The sequence below is a fragment of the Thamnophis sirtalis genome, unplaced genomic scaffold, assembly GCF_051295495.1.
Source record: "Thamnophis sirtalis isolate CommonGarterSnake01/CBP01778 unplaced genomic scaffold, rThaSir2_p1.2 scaffold_2, whole genome shotgun sequence".
Classification (NCBI taxonomy): Eukaryota; Metazoa; Chordata; class Lepidosauria; order Squamata; family Natricidae; genus Thamnophis; species Thamnophis sirtalis.
Window position 1 is genome coordinate 162,746,735 of NW_028261382.1, and position 24,754 is coordinate 162,771,488.

General features: G+C 38.6%; 1 protein-coding gene across 1 annotated transcript in view; it reads right to left on the minus strand.

Annotated features, from left to right (window-relative positions):
- Positions 1-24,754, minus strand: part of MBP (myelin basic protein) — a 152,562-nt gene that overhangs the window by 64,864 nt on the left and 62,944 nt on the right. Inside the window, exon 3 of the mRNA XM_087707336.1 lies at positions 21,577-21,670. Coding sequence (XP_087563462.1) covers positions 21,577-21,670 — 94 coding nt within the window. The remainder of the gene's footprint in view (positions 1-21,576; positions 21,671-24,754) is intronic.

Sequence of the window (24,754 nt, forward strand, 5' to 3'; positions counted from 1 at the left end):
TCATAAATTATAGAAGTTGAATTCCTTTCTCCTAAATTGCTGTAGGGTTTAGAATAGTTGGACTAACAATACTTATATTCTGCATATGTTTTCAAATGCAGTTTCAATTATGTTGAGGAAAAACTTTTCATACATAAAAAGGTAGACTTTGAGGTGGACTTAAATAGGATTAAGAGCAGGCTTTCCACAATTGTACACTTGATTGCTGATTGATTAGGACTGACCTAACACTGCAGTTCAGGAATCTACAGCTTCCTTTGGTTTGGAGGGGTCGGTTCTGCCAGCATTACTGCTGGTTCGGCATGTGTGTGCATTTGCACCTAAAAAGGTCTGTACATGCGCACAACATTAGAAAGGGGAACATTTGTTTGCAATGAAGATTGTTCTGTGCGTGCACAGAACTGAAAATCAAGATGGCACCGCTAACAATAGAACTGGTTCGGGGGCGTGGCAGTCCAAGTTACTACCTACTTGGCCAAACTGGGCCGAACCAGTAGAAACCCACCTCTGCTTGACAGGAGGAATACGGCACTGAAAAAATGGGTGGGTTGAGAACCTGTTTTAGGAGGGAGATTTTGGTATATTAAGGGTGAAATAGATTCCTTAATGCCATACAGTCCTAACTTTAAAATGTCTTCCAATTTCCCCCCAATAATATAAAAAAATGTGGAAAATGTGAGTACCCACCACCATCAAGTTGATCTCTTCTTAGATGGTGTTGGAATTAATTTCCTTGTTTTAAGCCTTCTTGCATAGACAATCAAGATCTTCTTTTTACAGTGGTGATTATATTAATCTTAAAATATCATCTAGAGGTGTTCTTATTTTTAATAAACATTTTTTTTATTTTTACTAAACAAACAACACCCCAAAATGATCATCTTACATTACATCTTGTAGAAAGTGTGTCAATTGGTTACAATTAGCTTTCGTGCATCTCTTCCAGAATCATTACTTACATTCATATCGAATATCAAAGTTCTTAATGAGTCTTACTTTCAACATATCATAGTTCTCATTTAGCTGAAATTGTTTTAATGTCCTTTTGCCTAGAATAATCCATAGTTAAAAAAACAACAACAACAACACAGCCACCTAATGGCATTTCATTAATTATTATCGAGAGGTGTTCTGAACCAAATCACGCACAGATGTTAGAGGATCTTAGACAATTTCTAATTATTTTGCTAAATGCTGAATCAGATGCTAAGTAAAATGAGCAATGAGATGAGAAACTTCTAATTATGAGGCAGCAAATTCAGATTTAATCCAATCAAATAATAACATAACTTCCAGATTATGACACTTGAACTTTATAATGTTTCTCAACGATAACAATAACAAAAGGAAATAATTTGTACTCTGCAGAATATGTGCTCACCTATTTCACCAGAAGAATAAATGGATTGCATAATACACAAATATTGTCAAAGCTAGAATAGGTAGGAAATCTTAATATAAATTTGTTCCTGAGGCATTCATCTAAGTTGCACCAGTGAACAGGATACCAATGGTAAAACATTAGGTCAAAGCTCTAACTTAAAAGAACTCATCTTATTTTAGTTATCAAATCTAGTACAATAAAACAGCAATGCGAAATAACTATACACAATTCAGTTATATGCAGTAGAGATTTAGGATGCCAATATGCACTGTGATAAAGACCAGGGGTCTTCAAACTTGGCAACTTTCAGCCTGAAGGACTTCAACTCCCAGAATTCCCCAGCCAACTTTGCTGGCTGCAGAATTCTGGAAGTTGAAGTCCACCAGGCTTAAAGTTGCCCAGGTTGGAAACCCCTGATATAGACCATAAGAGCTATTTGGAGTAAGTATTCTAGGCAACAGTTTGTGGGTTTGGTTAATAATCAAGAATTCACCAGTCTTTTAAAGTAACAAATTAGGTGGCCTGAATTAAATACAAGAGCCAACCATGTTTGTTAATCACACTTTCCACATTCATTACCTAGTTTAGGTAATGAAACATCTGCAAGAAAACAAGCAAGCTCAGAGCACCAAGGACCCCTCAAGAACAAACTGCCTATCTCATTTATTCCACCTTATAGTTTTTATGGAAACTTTCTGGAAAGTTCTGCTACCTAAACATTGTGAAGAGTCTGGGGTTATTAGGAATACTATATAAGAAAATGCTATTATTGAATTGTGTGTATTGTAATGAAAAATCAGAAGAAATGTAATTTAATAGTTCCCAATTTTATTAGTTCTTGAGAGGAAAGTGCTTAAGATGAAAATACCTTTTTAAGAAACCTATTTTCATTTATGAAGCAACCTTCATTGCTGGTATTCTTGTTAATTCCTTGTTGAAGAAGTACTAAAAGTGCTATGCGATTCTTTGATTTCTATTAGAAGTCCAGTACAATTATGAACAAGGTTTTCCTTGATGTTATTCACAATAGGGGAAATATTGAGACTTACATAATGAATAGAGCTTTTATTTCATTCCTTTAACTAATTCCAACCAGGGCTATGGGTTAAAAATGTGGAACACGCAGTGCTGCAGCAAATAAGAAGCTTGTAACTCAACCTCTTCAATAGTTTGCCATTTAGCATTGTTGACTGATCTTGAAGTTATAGTAAGAGTAACATAATCTGCCTGGAATATGTAAAAACAACAATCCCACTTAATTTTCTATTGAGCAAATAATAAAGTACACTATATTATGTAAACATTTCAAAAACATTTTGGACTTTGTGTGTCTTGACTTTCAAGCAATACTTTTTCTTCTCTTCAGAGGCAGCATTTGATGACATAATTATGTATGTATGTATGTATATATGTATGTATGTATGTATCAGAGGTGGGTTCCTACCAGTTCGCACCTATTCAGTAGAACCAGTTCATCAAATCTACCAACTGGTTAGAAGAGGTTCCACCAGTGGACCCGGAAAGCAGGCCACACCTACAGAAGAGGTTCCAAAACTTTTTGAAACCCACCACTGGTCCTTGGATATGATTATTCTACACTATCATGCTCATATTTATAAAACTCAGTGCCTCTATGAAAGGTAAGGATGACTATTGCATTTGTGGTGCAATCAGAACATTGCGTGTGTTGAAGTTGTTTTAACGCAAACCAAAGATGCCTTTTAAAAAACAAGTTTACATTGGTTCTGACAAGTGTCGTCGGCATCTTCATATCTGATCACGTGGGCGGCAAGCCACTCCCATCCAGTCACATGGGTGGCAAGCCACTCCCACAAAGGAGGCCACACCCACAGAGTAGGTTTGAACAATTTTTGAAACCCACCACTGGTATGTATGTATGTGTGTGTGTGTGTGTGTGTGTGTGTGTGTGTGTGTGTGTGCGCGATATAGTTACATAGATACAACAAGATATAGTCTTGTTGTATTCGGGTCTTTTCCCATGTAAGATTGAGATTGTCTTGGCAACATTTCGGCGAGGTCTCACTTGCCAAGCCGAAAACACCAGCCTGAGGATGGCGAGTGAGACCTCGCCAAAATGTTGCCCAGACAATCTCAATCTTACACGGGAAAAGACCCGAATACAACAAGACCAGCATACGTACACCCGTGAAAATCTATGAAAACAGTATGTATGTACAGTATGTATGTTTTCGTGCATATACATAGAAATATTCACACAAATATTTGAAAGACTATCATATCAAAGATCTGGATTTCAGTAACAAGAAGGGATTGACAGGGCTCTGCCACCATGTTAGAATCACCAATAAAATATTTGAAATGTTACATACAATTTAATATTAAAATGTAATGTTAGAACTATCTGCAACCAAGATTAGTCCAATGTATTATTACTGGATAATATATAACACTAGCTGAATACCCGTGCTCTGCTACAAAACTATGTGATCAGGCTTGATAAATCGACACTTGAAAATTAATGACCAGTTATGATCAGCCTCTCCTCTCCCCTTCAGGCTTGCCCCAAAGAAGCCTCTCCTCTCCTATCCCCCTTCTCCCCCTAAGGCTGGCCCCACTGATCCTCTCCTCTCCCCTTCTCTCCTTCAGGCGTGCCCCACAGAGGTCTCTCCTCTCCTCTCCCCTTCTCTCCCTCAGTCTAACTCCTTAGCATCAGAGCGTTTTTCAGGTGGGGAGGGGCAGTAGAATGTCTAAACTTTCAGCCTAGGGGCCAGATGAGTCATGCACTGGCCACACCCATGCCCAAGTGGCAGTTGGAACAGAGTTCTTTTCAGGTGGGGAGGGGGAGAAGATCGTCTAACTCCTTAGCATCAGAGTGTTTTCATAATATTATAAGAAATACTAATGATCTGATGGTCATTTCGAAAAATCCTTTCTTAGTGAGCACCTAGAAGCCAAGAGGAACATATGTGCCAAATGTCAAGTTTGTAGGCTTTACGGTTCTGAAGATTTTGTGATGATGCATGAGTGGTATTTTGCTTTTATATATATATAGATTTCAAGTTGGTATCCATTTAACCAAATGCATGAATTATCATTATTTGCACCTGATGCAAGTTCTGAACTAATCCTAGCTGTCCCTCCCTTAAAATTTATGGGGTCAAATATATATTATTTTATGGATTTGATAAAAAGGACTATTCTCAAGGAAAGCTATTCCTTAAAGCAGCATTTTTACCTTTGAAGAAACCTTGAACTAATTTTCAAGTCTCAAGAAACCCCTGTGTAAAAATCATAAAAAATTCAAAAACCCCACAATGCAAGTCACTTTTAAACTATTTGATCGATACTTTATATTTACCAACAAAACAGTAGGCTGGAAGCAGAAGGAAGCAGGTAAAAATGTATACTGCTATGATTTATACTGCTCTAACATAGTGTGATGCATGAAGTCAGAATCCCCCCCCAATCACAATGTCAGGGACCCACAATCTCTTATGACACTCCTAGTAAACTTTCATGGAACCCCAGTTGAGATAGGCTGCCTTAAAACAATGGTATTGCAGGGCTAAAATATTCTCTTAGCTTCAAAGCTATACTTCTGCATGCACGTATTTATGGTTTAAATATATTGGGTTGTTGAGTAGCATATCGAGTAGAACTTCTCTATTTTGGACTCCATTGTATTTCCAGCCCAAATTATGAACCTTCAAAAAGAAGATTCATTCTGTTGGCAAATGCTCCATATAAGATAACTATTGATGCTATCATTTCTGACAACCTATTAATAATCGTGCATTATCTTGATATATGAGTAGGAAAAAGTTAATATTAAATGTATCACAGACATAGTAACCTTCCCTATCAAGAATGACTCATTTTTATCTAGAGGCAGACAAGACTATGCATTTTAAATTGCAGGCTAAACTTGGTACAGTTGCTGTTTAACTGTATTTATCATTTAATTCTCTTTTGCACTGTAATTCATCCTGAGGCTTTGACAGAATTTACCTACAATATTATTTCTCTAGGGTTGGCTCTAGCAGTGCCACTTAAAATATTCACTCTCACGCTAGCAGTCTTCTATATATTGTAAAGCACCACAAAGTTGTTAGAATTGAAACAGCTAGGCCTACGTATGTGGAACAGGTACGCGTATTTCTCCCTCCAAAGAGAGGTTTGTAGGATAGTTGGCGTTAAATACCCAATGATAAGTATTCAGTGAATAGTATACACACAAACCTATGGTCTTGGTTAACAGAAATGGCTATTAATATAAACTGCAGATTATGCAATTCCCTTGGGTCAATAGCAGTCAAAAACTATAAGGAATATTATGTATTTAGAGCTTTATTTTTGAAGACTTTCTAAAATATGAAAAGTAGCAACATCAATACTTGTATTAAAGCACAAATAATAAACAATGATTTACAATGGGTACGATCCTGTCTCCAATAGAGGTCCTTCAGTTGGAGAAATGTTGCCCTTTGGTATTTACTCTCCTTAAGAAATCTGTGCAGTTCAGAGGAGACTGAATTCCTTTACATTTGCCTGCAACCATTCCACCAAGAGCATACTCAAGAAAATAATAAATATATTGCTCATCTGCCATTCCTCATTGCTGTACCGCTATGTGTTGGAAGGCAACAGCCAGCTATCCTGTGTCATCTAAGATAGCTTTGTAGGACTCAAGACATGATTCATATGATCACAGTGTGTTATACAGTTCTGTTGTCAAATGTCTAAGACCGATCAAAACAATTCAGCGAATACTTCACGTCTCATATCCTTCAGGGATTAAGTAAATTAAAAATGCATTTCATTTTATAAAATTGATTCTGTCAACAACCACTAAGTCTTCTTCATGGTTTACAGCAGCAGCAGCAACAATAATAATAATCATATTTATTATGTGGTTGTAGTATCTATCCTAGTCCATAATCGGATATGTATTTTTTTCCTTTGCTATTCAGCCCAGCATGTCATATCCCAACAAGAGCAAACTATATCCATCTGTAGTTGGGCTTAGAAGCCTGGCCTGATTCTTTTTGTAGATATGAATGCAAGTTTGATTAACGTTACAGTCTGACTTCAATTCCATGTTTGCAATAAACTGTTTCTTATGCAAATATAGTCACACTACATCGACAGCACGATTAGAGTAATGGTGCATGGCTGCATTTAAATCATTTGATTAAACTATTATTGGATCTTTCTGTCTTGCTGATAGCTCATGTTCTTCTGGAAGGCTTGCCAAGCAGGCATCACACATGGGAAAAGAACAAAAGGTTGTTGTTGCAGCTAAATGGAAACACTGCCACCTACATCACTAACATGACACACATTTCAGGGACACTCTGTTAGTACATGGGTAGCATGGGGGATGCTGCTCAGGAAAAGAGCATTGAGAGTTCATTCTGCACAGTGTGGGAGCCACTGCTCCTTCCATTCTCCTCCGGTAACTTCATAAAGTCAAGCAGGAGAAACCCATGAGGGAAGAACATTATTATCTTCTCTGTTGTTGGAAGTACATATAATGCTTCTGTACCGGAGACAAATTCTTTGTGTGTCTAATCACACTTGGCCAATTAAACCTCTTCTCTTCTCTTCTCTCTCCTTTCCTCTCCCCTGCCTTCTCTTTCACCCCACCTACTCTACCTACTCTACTCTACTCTACTCTACTCTACCCTACCCTACCCTACTCAGCACGGGCTTTCCTGGATCTTGTAGAAGACATGGCATGGAAAGGAATGTGGGTGTTCTCCTTCCAGAATTTCCCCACCTTTCTCTGTGCTGAACAAGGCTCTCGTGCTTCTAAAGGCAATGCCAGAAACTAACAAGAAGTACTTCAATCATGCTAAAAACTGAATTATACATAAGTCTTGTGGTTTATACGATGACGAGCAACAGGTAATAAATCAAATTAACAAGATAGCAAGTTAATATTGTTTTATCTACATCCCATAGACGTACAGAAGGCATACTGGAAGGCTAAGGATTTTTATTTAGCTGATGTTTCTTAGCAGATAAAAAGGCAGCTGCTCCACAGTACAGCGTATTCGGTGTACAAAGAATCCAGGTTCAGTAGGTACAAACTTAATCAACACAGCGGTATAATCTTCATGCACTGGGATTGAGCAAAATGATTTTGATACCTTGCCAAGGATGCAGAGACTTTGATGAAGCCTATTTGAGAATCTCTCTGAATCATCCTATCGGTAATAGACAACAAACTGTACGGAACAGTGTGTACCAAGGTGTTACGTTTCTCCCCAAACGCAGGATTTTAATTAAAGTACACTTTGTTTGCAACTAGTTCTGTGTGTTCACATACCACATATTTCTCAGGATCCTGTGAGAATTAGAGTCAACCATGTTGGGACCAGTTCAAAGAACACACTAAATCTTCAATTTACAAAGGGCAGATAATTGAAACCATGAAGAGTTTCTGCTAATGTTTTGGGAACTTGGGGTAGTTTTTACAGAGTTAAAGGAGTAGCATTTCATTGTAAGTTGATTTTGCCTGGTAAACCAATCCAAACAATTATTTAAGGGGTGGGATAAAGAAACTTCTGAACAAAATAAAAGAGGAGAATGGACAGGTCCCTGAATACATCTGATATACGGCAGTTTCTTAGGTTTCTACAGGGAGAAGATCCACTAGATAAGAACTTTGTAAAAATAATGCACAACAAAATGCTTTTTTTTCTGCCTTAACTGTGTACTAGGAACACAGAAAATAATATTTCATCCTGGAATTTTTTCTGAAAACAAGCCAAGTAAACAGTCAATTCATATAAAAGCAGATGCGGTTATATAGTGAATGGCTTGAATCTTCTTACAATAAATAGGTATAAACAAAGCCTCTTGCACAATATTTTGTTACTAAAATGACAAATCATTTTAACTAGATTAAAAAAAGTTCACAAATTGCTACTTTTGTTTGGCTTCAACATCAAAACAGGCTGAAACAAACAAAACGATTTAATGTCATTGGGACAAAATAAATGTTTAAGTGATATTTCTAGGATAGCAATTCGTACACTTTCAGATTAGTTTTAGTCATTAAGTGAAAATGAAGGTGAGGTTGTGAGTAATAATCTCCCTCAGGAGGACTGGAAAACTGCAACACCGAGCAATTGGAAACATATGAAGCAAACAGCTTTTTCATTTCCTGCTTTAAAAAAATGAATCTAGGGTTGTGTACCCAAACTATACGAATTAATGTAGAAGTAACAGTCATTTAAATCAATAGAAACCTGCTTGCTTGTATGTATGCATACAATTACAACCTATTCTGTCTTGTTAGCTATTATAACGATAAGCCTTATACCAGGGGTGGGTTTCTCGCCTCGTTCCAACCGGTTCGGTTGGAACGGGGCCGGCGGCGTCCTCGTGCACGCGCGCAGTGCAAGCATGCGTACTAGCGTCTGTGCGATGCTCCAGCTGCTCCTGGAGGATCGCGCAGGCGCTGTATGCGTCCTGCGCATGCGTGGAAGCACAGAACTCGTCAAAACTGGGTAAGGAGCGCGGGCGGCTGGGTGGGCCCTTCGCCGTTCCCAGAAGTTACTTACTTCCGGGTTCACCGACCAACCGGTTTGCAGGGACCGCCTCAAACCGGTTGAAACCCACCCCTGCCTTATACCATATATAAGCCAAAGCACAATGGCATTTGCTGCTAATGACAGTGCTAACCCTAGGAGTTTATAAATATCTGAAGCAGCAACATTCATGGTGGAAGGCAGAGTATCAGAGGGACAAAACAGCTTTGCAATGCAAGCTGTGGCCTCTTCCATTGTCATTTTCATGCCATATACAAGCCCCAAAGGGCAAAGCTAGAAGTATGACACTCAATTCAATGCAATTCCATATGCAATAGGAATCGGGGGGACACTGCTGATCTAAAAACTGAATTTGTGAGCAACTTTTTCACTGGTTTTTAAAAAAATATCTTGCTGTGTCTGAAAAAATCAATCTTTAAATTGATATTTCCCATCTCACGGATACTTTTCATTCTTTCCAGCCTAATAGAATATTGAAAAGAAATTACACAAATGGTGTCTGATAGCCAACAGGTTAATAACTCGAGAATAAAACAGAACAATCTCAGATCTCATATCATGAAAAAAAAATCCCCACAAAATGAATATGAAAATGGCCTGGATTCAGCTTGAGAGACAACTATTCCAGAAAAAAAAAATCCCTCCCCATTAGACTTCCCTATTGCTGATCATTTCATTCTAAGCTCCCTCCCTCTTCTCTGTTGGACATGTGACCAAGGGTGATGAAGATGGAACTCATTCTACACTTGCTAGTGTTGACTTTCAGACAAACACCTACATGGGCAAAGTAAACTCACACACAAGTTATTTCATCGCACAGAAGAAAATAAAGGTGACTTCTATGGCCACTTCTGGTCAAGAACTTGGGAAAAAGAAATTAAATTCTTATCCTCTGCAGGTTTGTGTTATTCTTTTCAATCTAATAGAATGTTGGGAACAATTTCTGTACAGATGTTTGGATTGAGTTCTCCATCAGAATTAACTGGTTAGAGCCTAAAAAAGTACTAGTTCTAAGAATAACATAAATCCAGAAAAAATGAAATAACTCTCTTTGGGAAGGGCAGTGTCTTGGAATGCTGCTGATTTTTCTAGTCTCATTCCACCTCTCTCCTGATGAAATGTCCCAGAAGGACGAATTTCAGAAGTTGTGATCTGCATGCCATCCTTCCCTTTTTCTTTTGGACTGAAGAAGCTCTTTAAGGATATACATTTTTTCCCAAGCTAAGAACATTAACTAGGGGTTAGAGTTCAGTGTCAAAAATGCATTCCCAACAAGTGGAAAAAGCAATTTTATTTAAGTGGAATTTTAATATTTAATTTAGTAAAAGTAACGTGATTACTTCCCGTTTACTTTAATTCTAACAATTTAATAATTCTAATCTGGAAAGCCACAATACTTTAAAAAAAACCCACTGAACGGCCTAAAGGAGAAGTGTATTACTTTGAAATAATAAGTAATTAAATTGTTATCAGCTAATTTTATCAAGACAACCAAGATCTATGGAGATATCCGGAAATTGCAATCCTCCTTTAAGAGCATGAAGATTTCAATAAATCTTTACAGGCATTTTCACAGGCAAAACATAGCAGTTACAACTGATAATGAAAAAGACATTTCTTAAGTTGCTCTCATTGTTAATTGATTTGGAAGCGGGAGTTGATATATGTTTTATAGCCGGGGTCATTTCATATTTGTTGTTGCTTTAGATTTATAAGAGCCGAGGTGGTGCAGTGGTTAGGGTGCAGTACTGCAGCCACTTCAGCTGACTGCTAGTTCTGCAGTTTGGCGGTTCAAATCTCACCAGCTCAGGGTTGACTCAGCCTTCCATCCTTCCGAGATGGGTAAAATGAGGACCCAGATTCTGGGGGCGATATGCCAACTCTGTAAACCGCTTAGAGAGGGCTGAAAGCCCTATGAAGCGGTATATAAGTCTAACTGCTATTGCTATTGCTATTATAAAGCCTCCCAAAGTTGTCTGGAATAGGACAACTCAACAAGCAGACAAGTTTGCCTAATTGTATTATAAAATGTAACGTTATACTTGAAACAAGCTATCCCTAAAAAATGGTTGGAAGAGGCTGCCTTGATCCAAGAAAAAAAAAAGCCAAATGAAAATGCCATCATTTGATTGTCTCCCTGTTGCAGCAGATTGTGGTTTGTAATCTACTTACGAAAGAGCAGGACTTGAGACCACGAAAGTGAGAGAAACAGGTTTATTGGATGCATCGAGTTCAGCGTGTTCACACACCAACATCTGAACTGAACTGAGCTCTGCCCAGGATCCTACTTTTATGCCGTGTTCCACACGGTACATTCTCAAGGCGTTTCCATACACGAGACAAGCATGACATTTCAAAAGGGGAAGTTCACTTGGACTGTTACAGCAAAGTACATAGGAGAAATATAAAAAAGAGAAGTTCCTATTTCGTCTTAAGCTGTCAGCACCTTTTACCTCTGTTCTATCTCTCAGCCACGTCTGGCTTCCTGTGCCCCCACTTTACAGGGTCTTGCCACACTGTTCAGCCCTATTTGTAATACTTATGAGGAAGTTGGGGAGAAGGTTCACTGCAGCTAAAAGTCAACTTTGGGACTCCAGGGCACTGGAGTAAAAGCCAAGCTAAAATGAATTTATAAGGTCCATTCTATTAAGACCACCTAACCTGGCCAGCCACTGGTGAGTTTACCTGTGCAACCCATGCTGTATCATCCCCAAACTAAACTAGTTTGGGAAGAGAGCAATATTTGAGCTTTCTTTACTATAGCAAGTCTTTACATACCCTGTTGAGCTGCACATTTAGAAAAAAAAAATCCTGATAAATCAAGCATTTCATTGAAGTTATAACAAAGACAGGAGCAGCATCAAGAAGGGACTGGAGTGAGAAACTTATCTGAATGCCTCTGAAATAAAGAAGAGTATTATCAAGGATTCACAGGGATTTGCAAGAGACTGCCGTCTTGTCACCACCAGGGTATTTCTACACAAGTGCCAGTGTACGAAGCTGTAAATACTAGTCCCTTTCAATTCTCTTTTCTATCATTTCATTAAACCAAGCAAATAAAAAAGAAAGAACCCAACGAGAACCTGGAACTAATTTTTACTATGTTGATTTTTCCACCCCATGATGATCTATCTTCAACTTGGCCTTTCGGGTCTTCCAAATATCCACTTATCACCACTGTATCTGAATCCTTGCTGCTGGTTGTCCTCATTTCAATTTTTACAATTTGCCTTCTAAACAAAATCCTCAAGGAGATGCAATGCAATGGGTTGTTAATTAGCCTACATATTATTTTAAAATAGCCTTCTCTCTAAATGTAGTTCTACTGTAATGATAGGATTTCTGCTTGGCCAGTCATTGGCTTCAACTCCCTTCAATTTCAAAGAAATTCTGGAAGTTGAAGTCCACATATCTTCCAAGTTGCCAAGATTGACCTAGAAATTCAGAGAAAATCTTTTGTGGATTTTGAACTATCTTCTGAGAAAACGTACCCTTGTCTTAAAAAGGAACAATAGTCAGGTACAGACTACATCTGGGTTCAAAATACTGTGCCAAGGGATTTTGATCCTTCTCTGAAAACCATTCTCTAAAAACCAGCAGTTTGCTGCAGCAGTCAAAAAAGCCAATGCAGTCCTAGGCCACATTAATAGAGGGACAGAATCCAGATTACATGAAGTTTTAGTCCTATTTTGTAATACCTCAGGAAGATCACACTGAGAATATTACATCCAGTTTTTGTCACAATATTAAAAAGAGATGCTGAGACTCTAGAAAGAGCGCAGAAAAGAGCAACAAAGATGATTAAGGAACTGGAGGCTAAAACATATATAGAATGGTTACAGCAATTGGTTATGTCTAGTCAAATAAAAAGAAGGACTAGGGGTGACATAATGGCAGGGTTCCAATATCTAAAGGGTTGCCACAAAGAAGGGGGAGTCAACCTATTCTCCAAGCTTCCTAAAGGCAGAACAAGAAGCAATGGATGGAAACTAATCAAGGAGAGAGAACAACCTAGAAATAAGAAGACATTTCCTGACAGTTAGAACAATGAATTAGTGGAACAGCTTGCCTTCATAAATTGTGAATGCTCCTTCATTGAAGGGTTTTAAGAACTACTTGTCTGAAATGGTATGTTTGAGCAGGAGGCTGGACTACATGACCTCCAAGATCCCTTCAAACTGTTATTCTATTACACTATAAAAGGCTATATCGACTAGAATTGTCTTCATGTTTTGCACTGTCAATAATCTGCTAAAATTCTTCTTCCTGTTGTGGTTCACTGGTGGCCTGCGGAGGTGGGTGCTTATGCTCCGGGATTGGGCAGCCTATAAATCTAATAAATTAAATTAAATTAATTAAATTAAATTATCAGCCTTACCCTAAAAGACTATGGCAGACTTCTGTCAGACTCTTCACAAACTGTTTGTGAATCACTACAGGCTGTGAATGAACATAATTCACATCTGTTTAAATAAAAAAAGGGTTTTGGGACGAAGTGTGTGATTTTTACTGTATCAGGAAGCCTAGATCAGAACACTTCCTTTGGAGGGGGGGGGGGAATAAGGAGCTCTGCTTTACCACTATCTTTCTATAAAGTTGCCATTTTGCCATTTCCTGGTTGGTTATATGCATGTTCAAGATGTGGATATGAAGCAGACATCACAATGCAAACCCCTACTCTACCCCAAATAATTTCTGTGACATCCCTCCCTCCAACATGAATAGAACTGATTTCACTTGAATGATGATTGAACAAGAGAGAAAAGTACCCCTTACTTTTAATAATGAAACATTGACCAACACACCATAAGAGATCTTAAAATTTTATGGCGATACTATTGCTGCTGTGGTTCGCAGAAGCAAAGATTTGGAACATATTTTGGCCATACTCTCAATGTACATAAGATGACTAATCATGTTGAAAAATAATTAATGACTCCTCTCTAAGTTATTTGTGACCCCTGGGGATCCTTAACTGTAACTTTGGGGATCCTGCTATTTCAAATTATTATTGTTAAACTTCAAGGATCTTGGCTGATAGGAAAGTGATTTAAACCACAGCATGTTTTGTATCTCCTGTTTATACAGCAGGGGGAGATAGGATTTATGATGCTATAATGAGGATTTATTTTTGGGGGAAAAACACAAGATTCAGAATGAATGAATGGCCTAAATTTAATTTTAAACATCACTTCATAATAAAATGAATGGATAATAATCACATATACCAATGGTGAGGAGGAGACTGAGATTCAATCTCACCCATAATACTATTGAACACAGAGTTCTATTCATCTATCTGGATTTAATGGACAGACGTGCTTCTCTTTTTAGACGGTGATATTCTTCAAAATGTGCTAAGACAACCCAGTCGCATTTGGGAGCTGTTCAACATGCTGAGCGAAACCCTGGATATTCAATATGCTGAGTTTTGCCCTGAATGTACAGTTGCACAAAAGTACAGCACAGTGAAGATGTTCCCTACTTATGAAGAATACAAGTTAGCTGACTTTCTTTGTTCTCATTAACAGATGCTTCCTGGAGCCTGAGCTAAAGATCTGTCATTCATTTCTTCCAATGTACTGCAGTGACCTTCTCAGCTGAAATCCTCATAATTAGGTATCAAGTGTAAAAGACCCCAAGTTACTTTAATTAATTATTTAAGATCTCTGTGACAGCAGATAGGATCCAAACTGCATGAGAATGTCTTCTTCTTTAGTTAGCACTCATATCAGTCACAGGAATGGGCTCAATTCCACCTGTTTTGGGTCCCATGAAAGGTTTTTGTTTTGTTTTTGTTTAGGTGTGTATTGGCTGGGATGGAACGGGAATCATTACACTGAAAACTATGCATAACAAATCCCAAATCAAAAAATCTTCCTAGTTTAAAAAAAACAATTGATAGAATGAAGTCTGTGGATTGCCAGATAAGAGTCAGATGAACAGCAGAAAGTGGAGTGAAATATCTGGATATTTCCATAAATCACTGAGTAAATTATAGTATAAATAAGAAAAGACATACATCTGTAACCTGAAAGGCTTTTTGGAAGATTGGGATGAGGTGTTAAATCACTGCAACAGTGATTTGCAGGGAAATAAAAGGGTTTGGATTCTGCAACTTTCAGAGGTTAATGGGATAAAACTCTGTTTCCTATTGTTTAATTTCCCATTCCTGCACTAATCAGGAGTGACTCCTAACCTTCTGAAGAAGCTGGTGGCAATGATGGAAAAGCATTCCTTCATTCAAAATTTTCTTCTTTCAGATGATATATCTTAAGATCTGTATAATGCCCTTGAATTTTAAGTTTTAATATGTGGGAGAAGTCCTTCTATTAGCAAAGCTCTATTTTCTTCAATATGAAGCAGAAATATCTTCAATTTATGGAAGAAAACATTAAGTATGAAGCTATGAGAAGAATTAGAGATCCCCACATTTTTTTTGTACATACACACCAGTGGTGGGATTCAAATATTTTTTTACTACTGGTTCTGTGGGCGTGGCATGACTTGGTGGACATGGCTTGGTGAGCATGGCTTGGTGGGCGTGGCTTGGTGGGCGTGGCAGGGGAAGGATACTGCAACATTCCCATTTCCTCTCAATCAGCTGGGACTCAGGAGGCAGAGAATAGATGGGGGCAGGAACAGTCAGGGGTGGTATTTACCAGTTGTCTGAACTACTCAAAATTTCCACTACCAGTTCTCCAGAACTGGTCAGAACCTGCTGAAAACCCTCTCTCTCTCTCTCTCTCTCTCTCTCTCTCTCTCTCTCTCTCTCTCTCTCTCTCTCTCTCTCTCTCTCTCTCTCTCTCTCTCTCTCTCTCTCTCTCTCTCTCTCTCTCTCTCTCTCTCTCTCTCTCTCACACACACACACACACACACACACACACAGAAACACACACACACACACACACCATATATTTACAAATATTTGTTTAAATTGGATTAGTTGATTAGTAAACTGATCAATACTTGGTCACTCATATACTGTGAATTTTGTAACATTTTTTCTCTCTCCACTTTGCATGTTTTGTATGTATGTATGTATGTATGTGTGTGTGTGTGTGTGTGTGTATATGTATGTATGTATGTATGTATGTATGTATGTATGTATCACTAGTACTAATAATAGGAGTAAAATGAATAAGCACTGTACAGCTAAAGCTAAATCATTAAATACACAATTATTTCAATGAATTCAATGGGACTTTCTCCCAAGTAAATATATTCAACTCTACTGTATTCTGCATAACAATCATTATACATTTAGACAATGTGTGTGATAGTACCATTAAAATCTTTAAAATGAATAAATACAGAGAAGGATTGTCCTGTGATCATGACACAATCTGGCAACAGCCCCTCTCTGCTCTCCAACCAGAATGAGCTTTGTGTGAGTCTGTCACCACTTGGCATTAATGTTGTGGCTTGTTTTCAAGGAACAATTATGTTTCTAATTGACAATAGAAGCTATCCAGCAAGTAGATTGCCATGAACTGCAATAACCTTACTGCTAGCATCCACTGCACAGCAAGTCCACCAAGCTTGCCAATTAGGTTATCCAGGTAAATTGTTCTTGTTCTCGCTCGCTTTCATTTGTGCTTGGTTGCTTCATCTTGTTGACTGGTGCCTGAAAATGCACTGAATGCATAATGCACATGATATACTTCAAAACTCAGCATGTAATAAATACTACATGAAGAACTTAAATTAGTTTTTCGCCATTGGTGTTATAATGCTTTCTGGACCAGCTTCAGGGGCTAAGAGTGGGAAGCACAGTTTTGGATTGTTCTTCTCCTTTCTCCATGGCAGGTTCCAGTTGGTGGTGGTGGTGAGAAGCAATCAAGTTCTAGGACCCTTCATTGTGGAATGCTTCAGTGTGGGGTCTCTCCCCTTTCCTCTTTAACACATACATGAAACTTCTGGGTTATGTCATTTGATGGCACATTATACAGGATCCTCAGTACACCAAAGATACTCAGTTATACATCTCCACCCCTGGTCAGGTAAGTGTTGTTGATGTGATGCTTCCAAGTACCTGGAGGCTATAAAGTTCTGGATGGGGATGAACGGATTTTGGCTCAACCCTGGCCAGATGGAGTGCTTTCAGGGTCTTGGACCCTTAGGGTCTGGTGCTTGTCATCTTTGACTTTAGATAGCATTGCATGGCGCTGGACAATGGTAGTATGCAATTTGGAGGTCCTTCCAGACTCACAGCTTCTGATTGATGAGCAATGGCAGGGGAATATTTCCACAGTTTTGTCTCATGCACCAACTGTGTCATTTTGTAGACCAAGACCCTCCCTTTTTATGATCCTATAATCCCTTAATTTGGAGTAGAGTCAGGGTGACTGGATAGAGCTGAGCATTTTACTGGCTGGATGCCCTTCCCTGTCACATGGAGTTCGCAGCAGATGTTTTTTGTTCTTTGCGCACCAGGAAAGAAACAGCTGCCACTAGTATTGAACTCTTAACCGTCTATGTGGGAGGTGAGCATCTTCATCGCTAGGATCAGGGACCATATAAATCTTTTAAATAAATAAATAATATGTGTAGCACGCAGATAATTGTTATCTATTCTATTCATTTTCCTGTATTCATCTGCCTGCATAGCTTGCTAATGTTAACCTAGATTTTCTTTGCATTGATGGTTTGATAGCATGCTTGGCTTTGGTTTTTGATCTGCTTGACTGCTTGAATACGTACACAGCTGATACGTCTGAGATGCAAATCGATTTTTAATTGGTGGTTAGTTTCTATCATTATGATAATGTCCCATTCTTTAAGCAATTGTTGTTGGAATGTACATATGTGGCATGGACTTTGACCATAGCTCCCAGCTCTTATTGCAATTATTTTTTCTCTTAACACACACTCTCACTCTCTCTCTCTCTCTCTCTCTCTCCCTCCCTCCCTCCCTCCCTCCCTCCCTCTCCCTCTCCCTCTCTTTCACACATACACACACACACACACAAACACTTTATTTCTTAGCAAGAAATCAATAGGTGAAAATTTGACATCCAATGCTTAATTCATTCTTTTAATAAGTGATCCTATGCTTTTCTCACCAAAACAGAGGCCCTGGTGGTAGACTTAATTCACCTCTCCCAATTTTCGTCGGCACTAATTTAGAATTCCTCTATCACAATATAGATTTCATAATTCAGTTGGCTTCCGATCCTGGCTTGCTTGGAAGCAACTGACCCCCAGCTTCTAATTCACAACAATTATAATGAAGAGTTATGCTTAAATGCATAGCTTTTCACTATAATTTGCATAATGATTAGGCATTGTAATTTGCTCATCTGTCTGAATACTGAAAGAGGAACAAAGGCGCATCAGCAAAACTCCTGCAAGCAGACTGTTCACATCTATTGTCCATTTTTGGTAGAGCCTGGCAAAATGTCCTTTTCATATGAGAAATGTTGCAACAGTAGGAGGTAAAGCATGGAATCTTTGCTTTAATCTGTGAGGTTTCATTCATTCAACATTTCCTAAGATTCATTAATACCCATGTGTATACTATTTGGGGAAAACAGGTGAGGATAAGACAAACAGCAAAATAACAGCAAAAATATTTCTTTTTTCTTTTCAAATAACAGTCATGAGTTTTCCCCCCTTCAAATACACTCAATTACTTTAAAAAACTCAGTGATATAAGTGTAATGGATGAAATGGGCTAATCGCTAGATCAGCAAAATTTTGGGAAAGGGGAGAATTTTGCATCTAGTAGCCCATAAAAGAAAGGCAGGATAAAAACATACCCAAAGTAGAAACTGAGAAAATGAATTATCACATAATAAAAGCAGCTACCGTCAAACATAGCTAGCCTAACATCCCAGTTCTTATGTAGTTAATTCTATTAGGGATTCTATTAAAAAAAAAATCAAGAGTTTAACTCTCTTAACAAATTCAGAAGTTGGAAAAGGTGCTATTGGCTTTCTGATCTTTTGCCGCCATGGACTAACCCAGCTCTCCTACTATTACATTTGCCCTCAGGGTTATCAGTCTTTCATAACAAAAATATCCCAGGCCAGATGAGATTACTTTAGTCGAAAATCTTTCCTGTAGATAAAAGCTGATAACACAGATAGGTTATCACATTTCGTTGCTGCAAATGTTAAATGTTATCCTGCAAATAGATGTTAAACTGCTAAAACTTTACAACTGTTTTGATTTGCCTAGTTACCCAGCAAGATAGGTATCTACCACAAAATGATTTTGTGGTGGAGTAGTATATATTCCTTTCAGAATAAATTGCATCAATTTTAGCGTGGGAATTATTTTAAACAAGCAAGAGACTGGACACATACAAGTGTTCTTGAGAAAATGTAAACAGAGGTCTCCCCCTTCTGACTAGTTCCTGACTTACTCTTCATTAATACAGCTCAGTGGCTTTTTAAAAAAAATCCTTCTTTATTTACATAGATAGCATCTAATGGTCTCTCTAATTTTCAAATAGCCATCTGTACCTCAAATGGTGGAATATTTTAGCTTTCTTTATTTCATTTATCCAGTTAGCCCAGTTATTTTACTTCCAAATTAATAGCCAACACTCAAGGAAAATACTTGGACTGGACTTTTTTTCAGAAACCTAAATAAAAAGCTGCAAGCCTGATTAAACAAAGTTTAGCAGGTCCCCCCCCCATCAGAATAGCCACTCCCATTTAATCCCATTTCTACAAGGCAGGGATGACCTTCATAATTCCCCCAAGAGTTGTTAGGGTTTAACCATTAATTTCTGATTTCCTGACTGGATCCAGAACATTAGAGATACAGCATTTTCATTGATTGGAGAAAGCAGAAATTCTTCTCTTCAAAAGAGGCTGACTTTTAATTATTTTCCACACTCTATAACATTGAATATATTTGATGAAAATAAGAAGTCAGAAAAGAATAAATGGGAATAGGAATTAGACTTCAGGAACGTCTAAGCAGGAGGCCCAAAAGTTCTGCCTTGAGCCATTTTCTCTACAGTGAATCTGTGATGAAACCCAAGACCTTATTCAAGGAGGTGCTACATAAATAATTTAACTAAATTATAGCAGTTAGACTTATATAGCGTTTCATAGGGCTTTCAGCCCTCTCTAAGTGGTTTACAGAATCAGCATATCGCCCCCACAGTCTGGGTCCTCATTTCACCCACCTCGGAAGGATGGAAGGCTGAGTCAACCTTGAGCCGGTGAGATTTGAACCGCTGAACTGCAGATAACAGTCAGCTGAAGTGGCCTGCAGAACTGCACTCTAACCACTGCGCCACCTTGTGGTCTCCCCTTATTTTCCCTACATATGCTTTATTTTCAGCTTTCTAAATAAACTCATTATTTTACCTGGCATTTTGGCTTTGTTGGCTTTATAAGTCAACGTCTCGTGAAAATTTCCCCCGTCTGTACTTTTAGGCCTTAGACCAGGGATTGTAAACCTTTTCAACACCAAGTGCCCAAACCAGAACGTTTATGCATGCGCATGTGCCAGAGCACCGGAAACCTGAAGACCAGCTGGTTGGTGTGCATGTGCACACCAGCCAGCTGATCTTTGGGTTTTTGGCATATGCATGCGCACCAGTCAGCTGGTCTTCACACGCGCTGGAGCACTGGAAATCCAATTACCAGGTGGCTGGCGCATGCATGCCTGTTTTTGGCTGGTTTGGGGGCTGTTTTTTGGGTTGCTTTCATGCCGTTGTCCAGGCCATTTTCAGGCCATTTTTCAGGCTCTATTCCAGTGCTCCAGTAAGTGGTGCGTGTGTGCAGCTGGCAAAGGCGGGTGTGCCCACAGAGAGGGCTCGGAGGGCTGTGTGCCACCTCCGGCATGCGTGCCATAGGTTTGTCATCACGGCCTTAGATTATAGAGATTGCAGCAGCTGGAGATTGTGGGGTATACTTTCTATGTGCCCTGCCAGATTTGACATGTGTTCTATTACCTCTTTCCTAGTGGTTTGGTTTTATTCTTGTTATTGTTTTTATTCTGTTCATTGTATTATGAGCTCTCCTGGGTTATCCTGGATTTGGGCAGTGCCACATCAAATAAATGATAAATAAATCACAATTTCCTAGCTACTCTTGTGTTTCATGATTGGCACTTGTTTTATTATATTAGAAATACTTAATATTTAAACTCTGTTTTCTTACAGCTGAAGGGAGAAGTCATTGGCAGAAAGAACAAGAACTCCCCAAGCAGGCTAGGTGGTTCAGAAGAATTGTTCTTGTTGTTATTTTACAGAAAACCCTCGCAAGAAAAGAGTCTGCAGGTGCGTTTAAAATTATCTTCCTTATTAGTTTTTCACAACCCCTCAGAATAAACTAGTATATTTGGTATTCACTCCATTCTGAAGATAGAAAAAAAATTGTGGGACAGTTGACCATCGGCTTAACTTGGTTTAAAATAAAATAAAGGGGAAAAAAATCCATGCCAAATCAGAAGTAAGCAGAGAGGATCCTGCCCATCGCCATAAAGCAATCCTACATTATTAATAAAAAACCTTGCCACCTTATAACCTTCAAAATATTACTCATTCCTAGTTTGTTTTCTTTGCAAGATGTGGGCTTGCCATGTTTTGTAAATCTCTAAAAAGAGACTTTAACTTGCAACAGGATCTCTTGTTTATTATACAAATTATTTTTTAGGTGTGAAAAATAATGTCAAGAGGAGACTTACCAAAAACTTCATTTTCTTCTGAAGGCTCCTGGGTTAATGGAATTGGTTTGGAACTATCCTTATGTTCAGCCTCCTCAAAATTTGCATTGGTATTCTGAAAAGATATATTGTAAGGATGTTAAAAAGATAGCCATAAAAAAATGGTTATTTAGCAAATACAAATTGTGCACACGTTTTCAGATTATGGCTCCATTTGGCCTTTTTTGACATCTTTGGACCACATCCCCAAAACTGGAGGGGCCAGGAAAATACATCAAATTATAATTCAGTTCATGCTTATTCAGCTAACTGGGTTGTAGAGCTACACCAGTGGTGGGTTTCCATTTTTTTACTACCAGTTTGCTTGTGTCTGCGCTCACGATGCTTCTGCGCATGCACAGAAGCGTCCGGGCAGATGGGCAGAGCCTCCCACCGCCACTACTACTGGTTCACCCGATCCCACCTTTGAGCTGCACCATAAATGGAAGTCTCTCTTTCTCCCATGATATGTACTAAACCCACATTTAATCATAATCTGCCCCCTGATCAGGTTGTGAGTTTGCATAGTGATATTGGAATCTCCGCCCTTGTTAGGCTGCTCCTGCTTTCAAAATCAGGTATCAAGCTAGATTACCTGACAGCCTTTGTGGTTACAAAGTGAATCTGGTCTCAAAGATTGTTTGAGAGGTGGCGCAGTGGTTAAATGCAGCACTGCAGGCTACTGCTAGATCAGCAGGTCAGCGGTTCAAATCTCACTGGCTCAGGGTTGACTCAGCCTTCCATCCTTCCGAGGTGGGTAAAATGAGGACCCAGATTGTTGGGGGCAATATGCTGACTCTCTGTAAACCGCTTAGAGAGGCCTGAAAGGCCTATGAAGCGGTATATAAGTCTACTGCTATTGCTATTGCTATTGTGTTGTGGTTAGATGGGGGAGGGGGGGAGAAGTTGGTTGTGATCAGATGAAGACGGTAACCCCAAAAAGAATATTGTGGCTTTGCCCGTTGACTTAGGCAATATTTATTGTCCAAGGAGGGTATCAAGGTTCAAGTTTAATCCTTGATCCCAAGTAAGTTTGAGATGAAAATTTTTGCATTGCTTGTCTTTAAGGGGAGTAATAAGCATAATCTTCCTTAGACATTCAGCTTCTATTTGGACAGAGAATGAGGCACAAATGCTGGTCTTATTCTTTCCTCTTCCTGATTTTCATGATTCAGCTGAAGAAGGCTACTTGAACTTCAATATAAACTTCCATGGGATCTGGTACACAGTTATAAGATTGATGCTATCCAATTATTACAAATAAATGTAGGGAAGTGGTGGATTTTTATTTTATTTTTTTGCTTTCAAGGTGATGAGCAAAGCCATATCTATTCACATGCTCTTGAATATTTCTTTATCCCATTGTGAATCTGAGCTGGCCCCCACTAAGGAACAGCATGACCCAGCAACTGGCATGCAGGTCTTGTAAAAATGATATCCTAATTCAATCTCAAGCTGTTTTGGGATATTGTATTCTATCACTGATAAGTCAATTTGAATGCACCCCCAACAGGCAAGTTCAGTTGCTATCAGAGGACTGGATGAAGCAGATTTCAAGACCAACTCCACCTTTGTATAGTTAAAACTGATTCACCTTATTTTGACCTATTTCAATTTTTTATCTTTAAAAAAATATAATGTGCAATTCTTAAACGACGTCAATAAAAAGCATGCACTCAAAGAACATCATTTGACAATTGATTGTGTTTCAAAGATCTTTTTTCCCCAAAGCAACTCCTAGATTTAAAAATTTAGAACCATGTCAGTGGCAAAATAACTAGTAAGAGTTATTAAGATTTGACCCTAGGCAATGTACATTTATATGTGAGGACTGTTGAGGGGTTATTTCTTTTAAAAGCATTTTAAATAATCAGATGTTTTCTTTGCCATTTTAAAAGAGATGGACTGAACTAGAGGGTATTGGCTAGTACATTATATTCTGAGAGATGGGTAAAAGTGGTGGCATAAAGCAACAAACCCCAAGAAGACATAAGGTGTGGGTTCACATATCACATTAAGAACAAAGTTACACACTATTGCTTAGCTGTGGATAACCTCTTGGTTTTGGATGCTTTGTGCATTGTATCTCTGTAAGCCACAGACATCCTGATCTAAATTCCATGCTGACTGCCATCCATTACTGAATAACCATTGAAAAAATAGAATGGAGTTGAAAAGAATTATGTTGCCTGTATAATATTGATATATCTTTACCTGCATTGTATCACTTAGGTTTAGGTTTAGGTTTATTGGATTTATATGCCGCCCTTCTCCCAAGGATTCAGGGCGGCGTACAACATTAAAAGAAACACATGATACAAAAGTTAAAAAAAATTAAATAGAATATCCCAAACAAACCCAATAAGAATTGACAATAACATTTTTTTTAAAAAAATCGAATTAAAATTAACAATGATCAATAATTAATTTTGTTTTGTTCAGGCCAGGCTGGCTTGCTGGAAAAGCCAACTTTTTAGGGCACATCGGAAGGATCGGAAGTCAGGGATTATACGAAGCTCCGGGGACAGCTCATTCCAGAGGTAAGGCACTCCCACAGAGAAGGCTCTCCCCCTGGGGGTCACTAGCCGACACTGTCTGGCCAACGGCACCCTGAGGAGGCCAACTCTGTGGGATCGCACTGGACGATGGGAGGCTACCAGTGGCAGTAGGTGGTCTCGCAGGTACCTGGGCCTAAGCCATGGAGCACTTTAAAGGTCATAATTAGTACCTTGAAACTTAACTGATAAAAAGTCAAAATAGCCCAACTTCCATACTAATAACACATCAAACTACCTGAAAACGTACAACATTCTAAACACTTTCAAGCGTCCAAATGTTAACCAGTACGCAGTTAAAATTCAAGAAGCAACAACAGGGTGTATGTGTGTGTGTGTGCACACATGATATGAGACGGGTGATTCACCAATGTATGCACCAAGTTACAAACATTAACAAATTATGCCAGCTATGGAAAGGATGCTACGTTTCATCAAGGCTGTTGAGAAGAAAAGAAAAAAAACCTCCAAGTTTTGGAAATGCAACATAGAAGCTCTTAAAGTTAAAACTCTTTCATTAGTGATATTTTCTGATTTTCTGATGTGTGGAAAACAAAAAAGATATTAATATGTAACATTTATAGTAGCAATTTGATGGCCTTCTA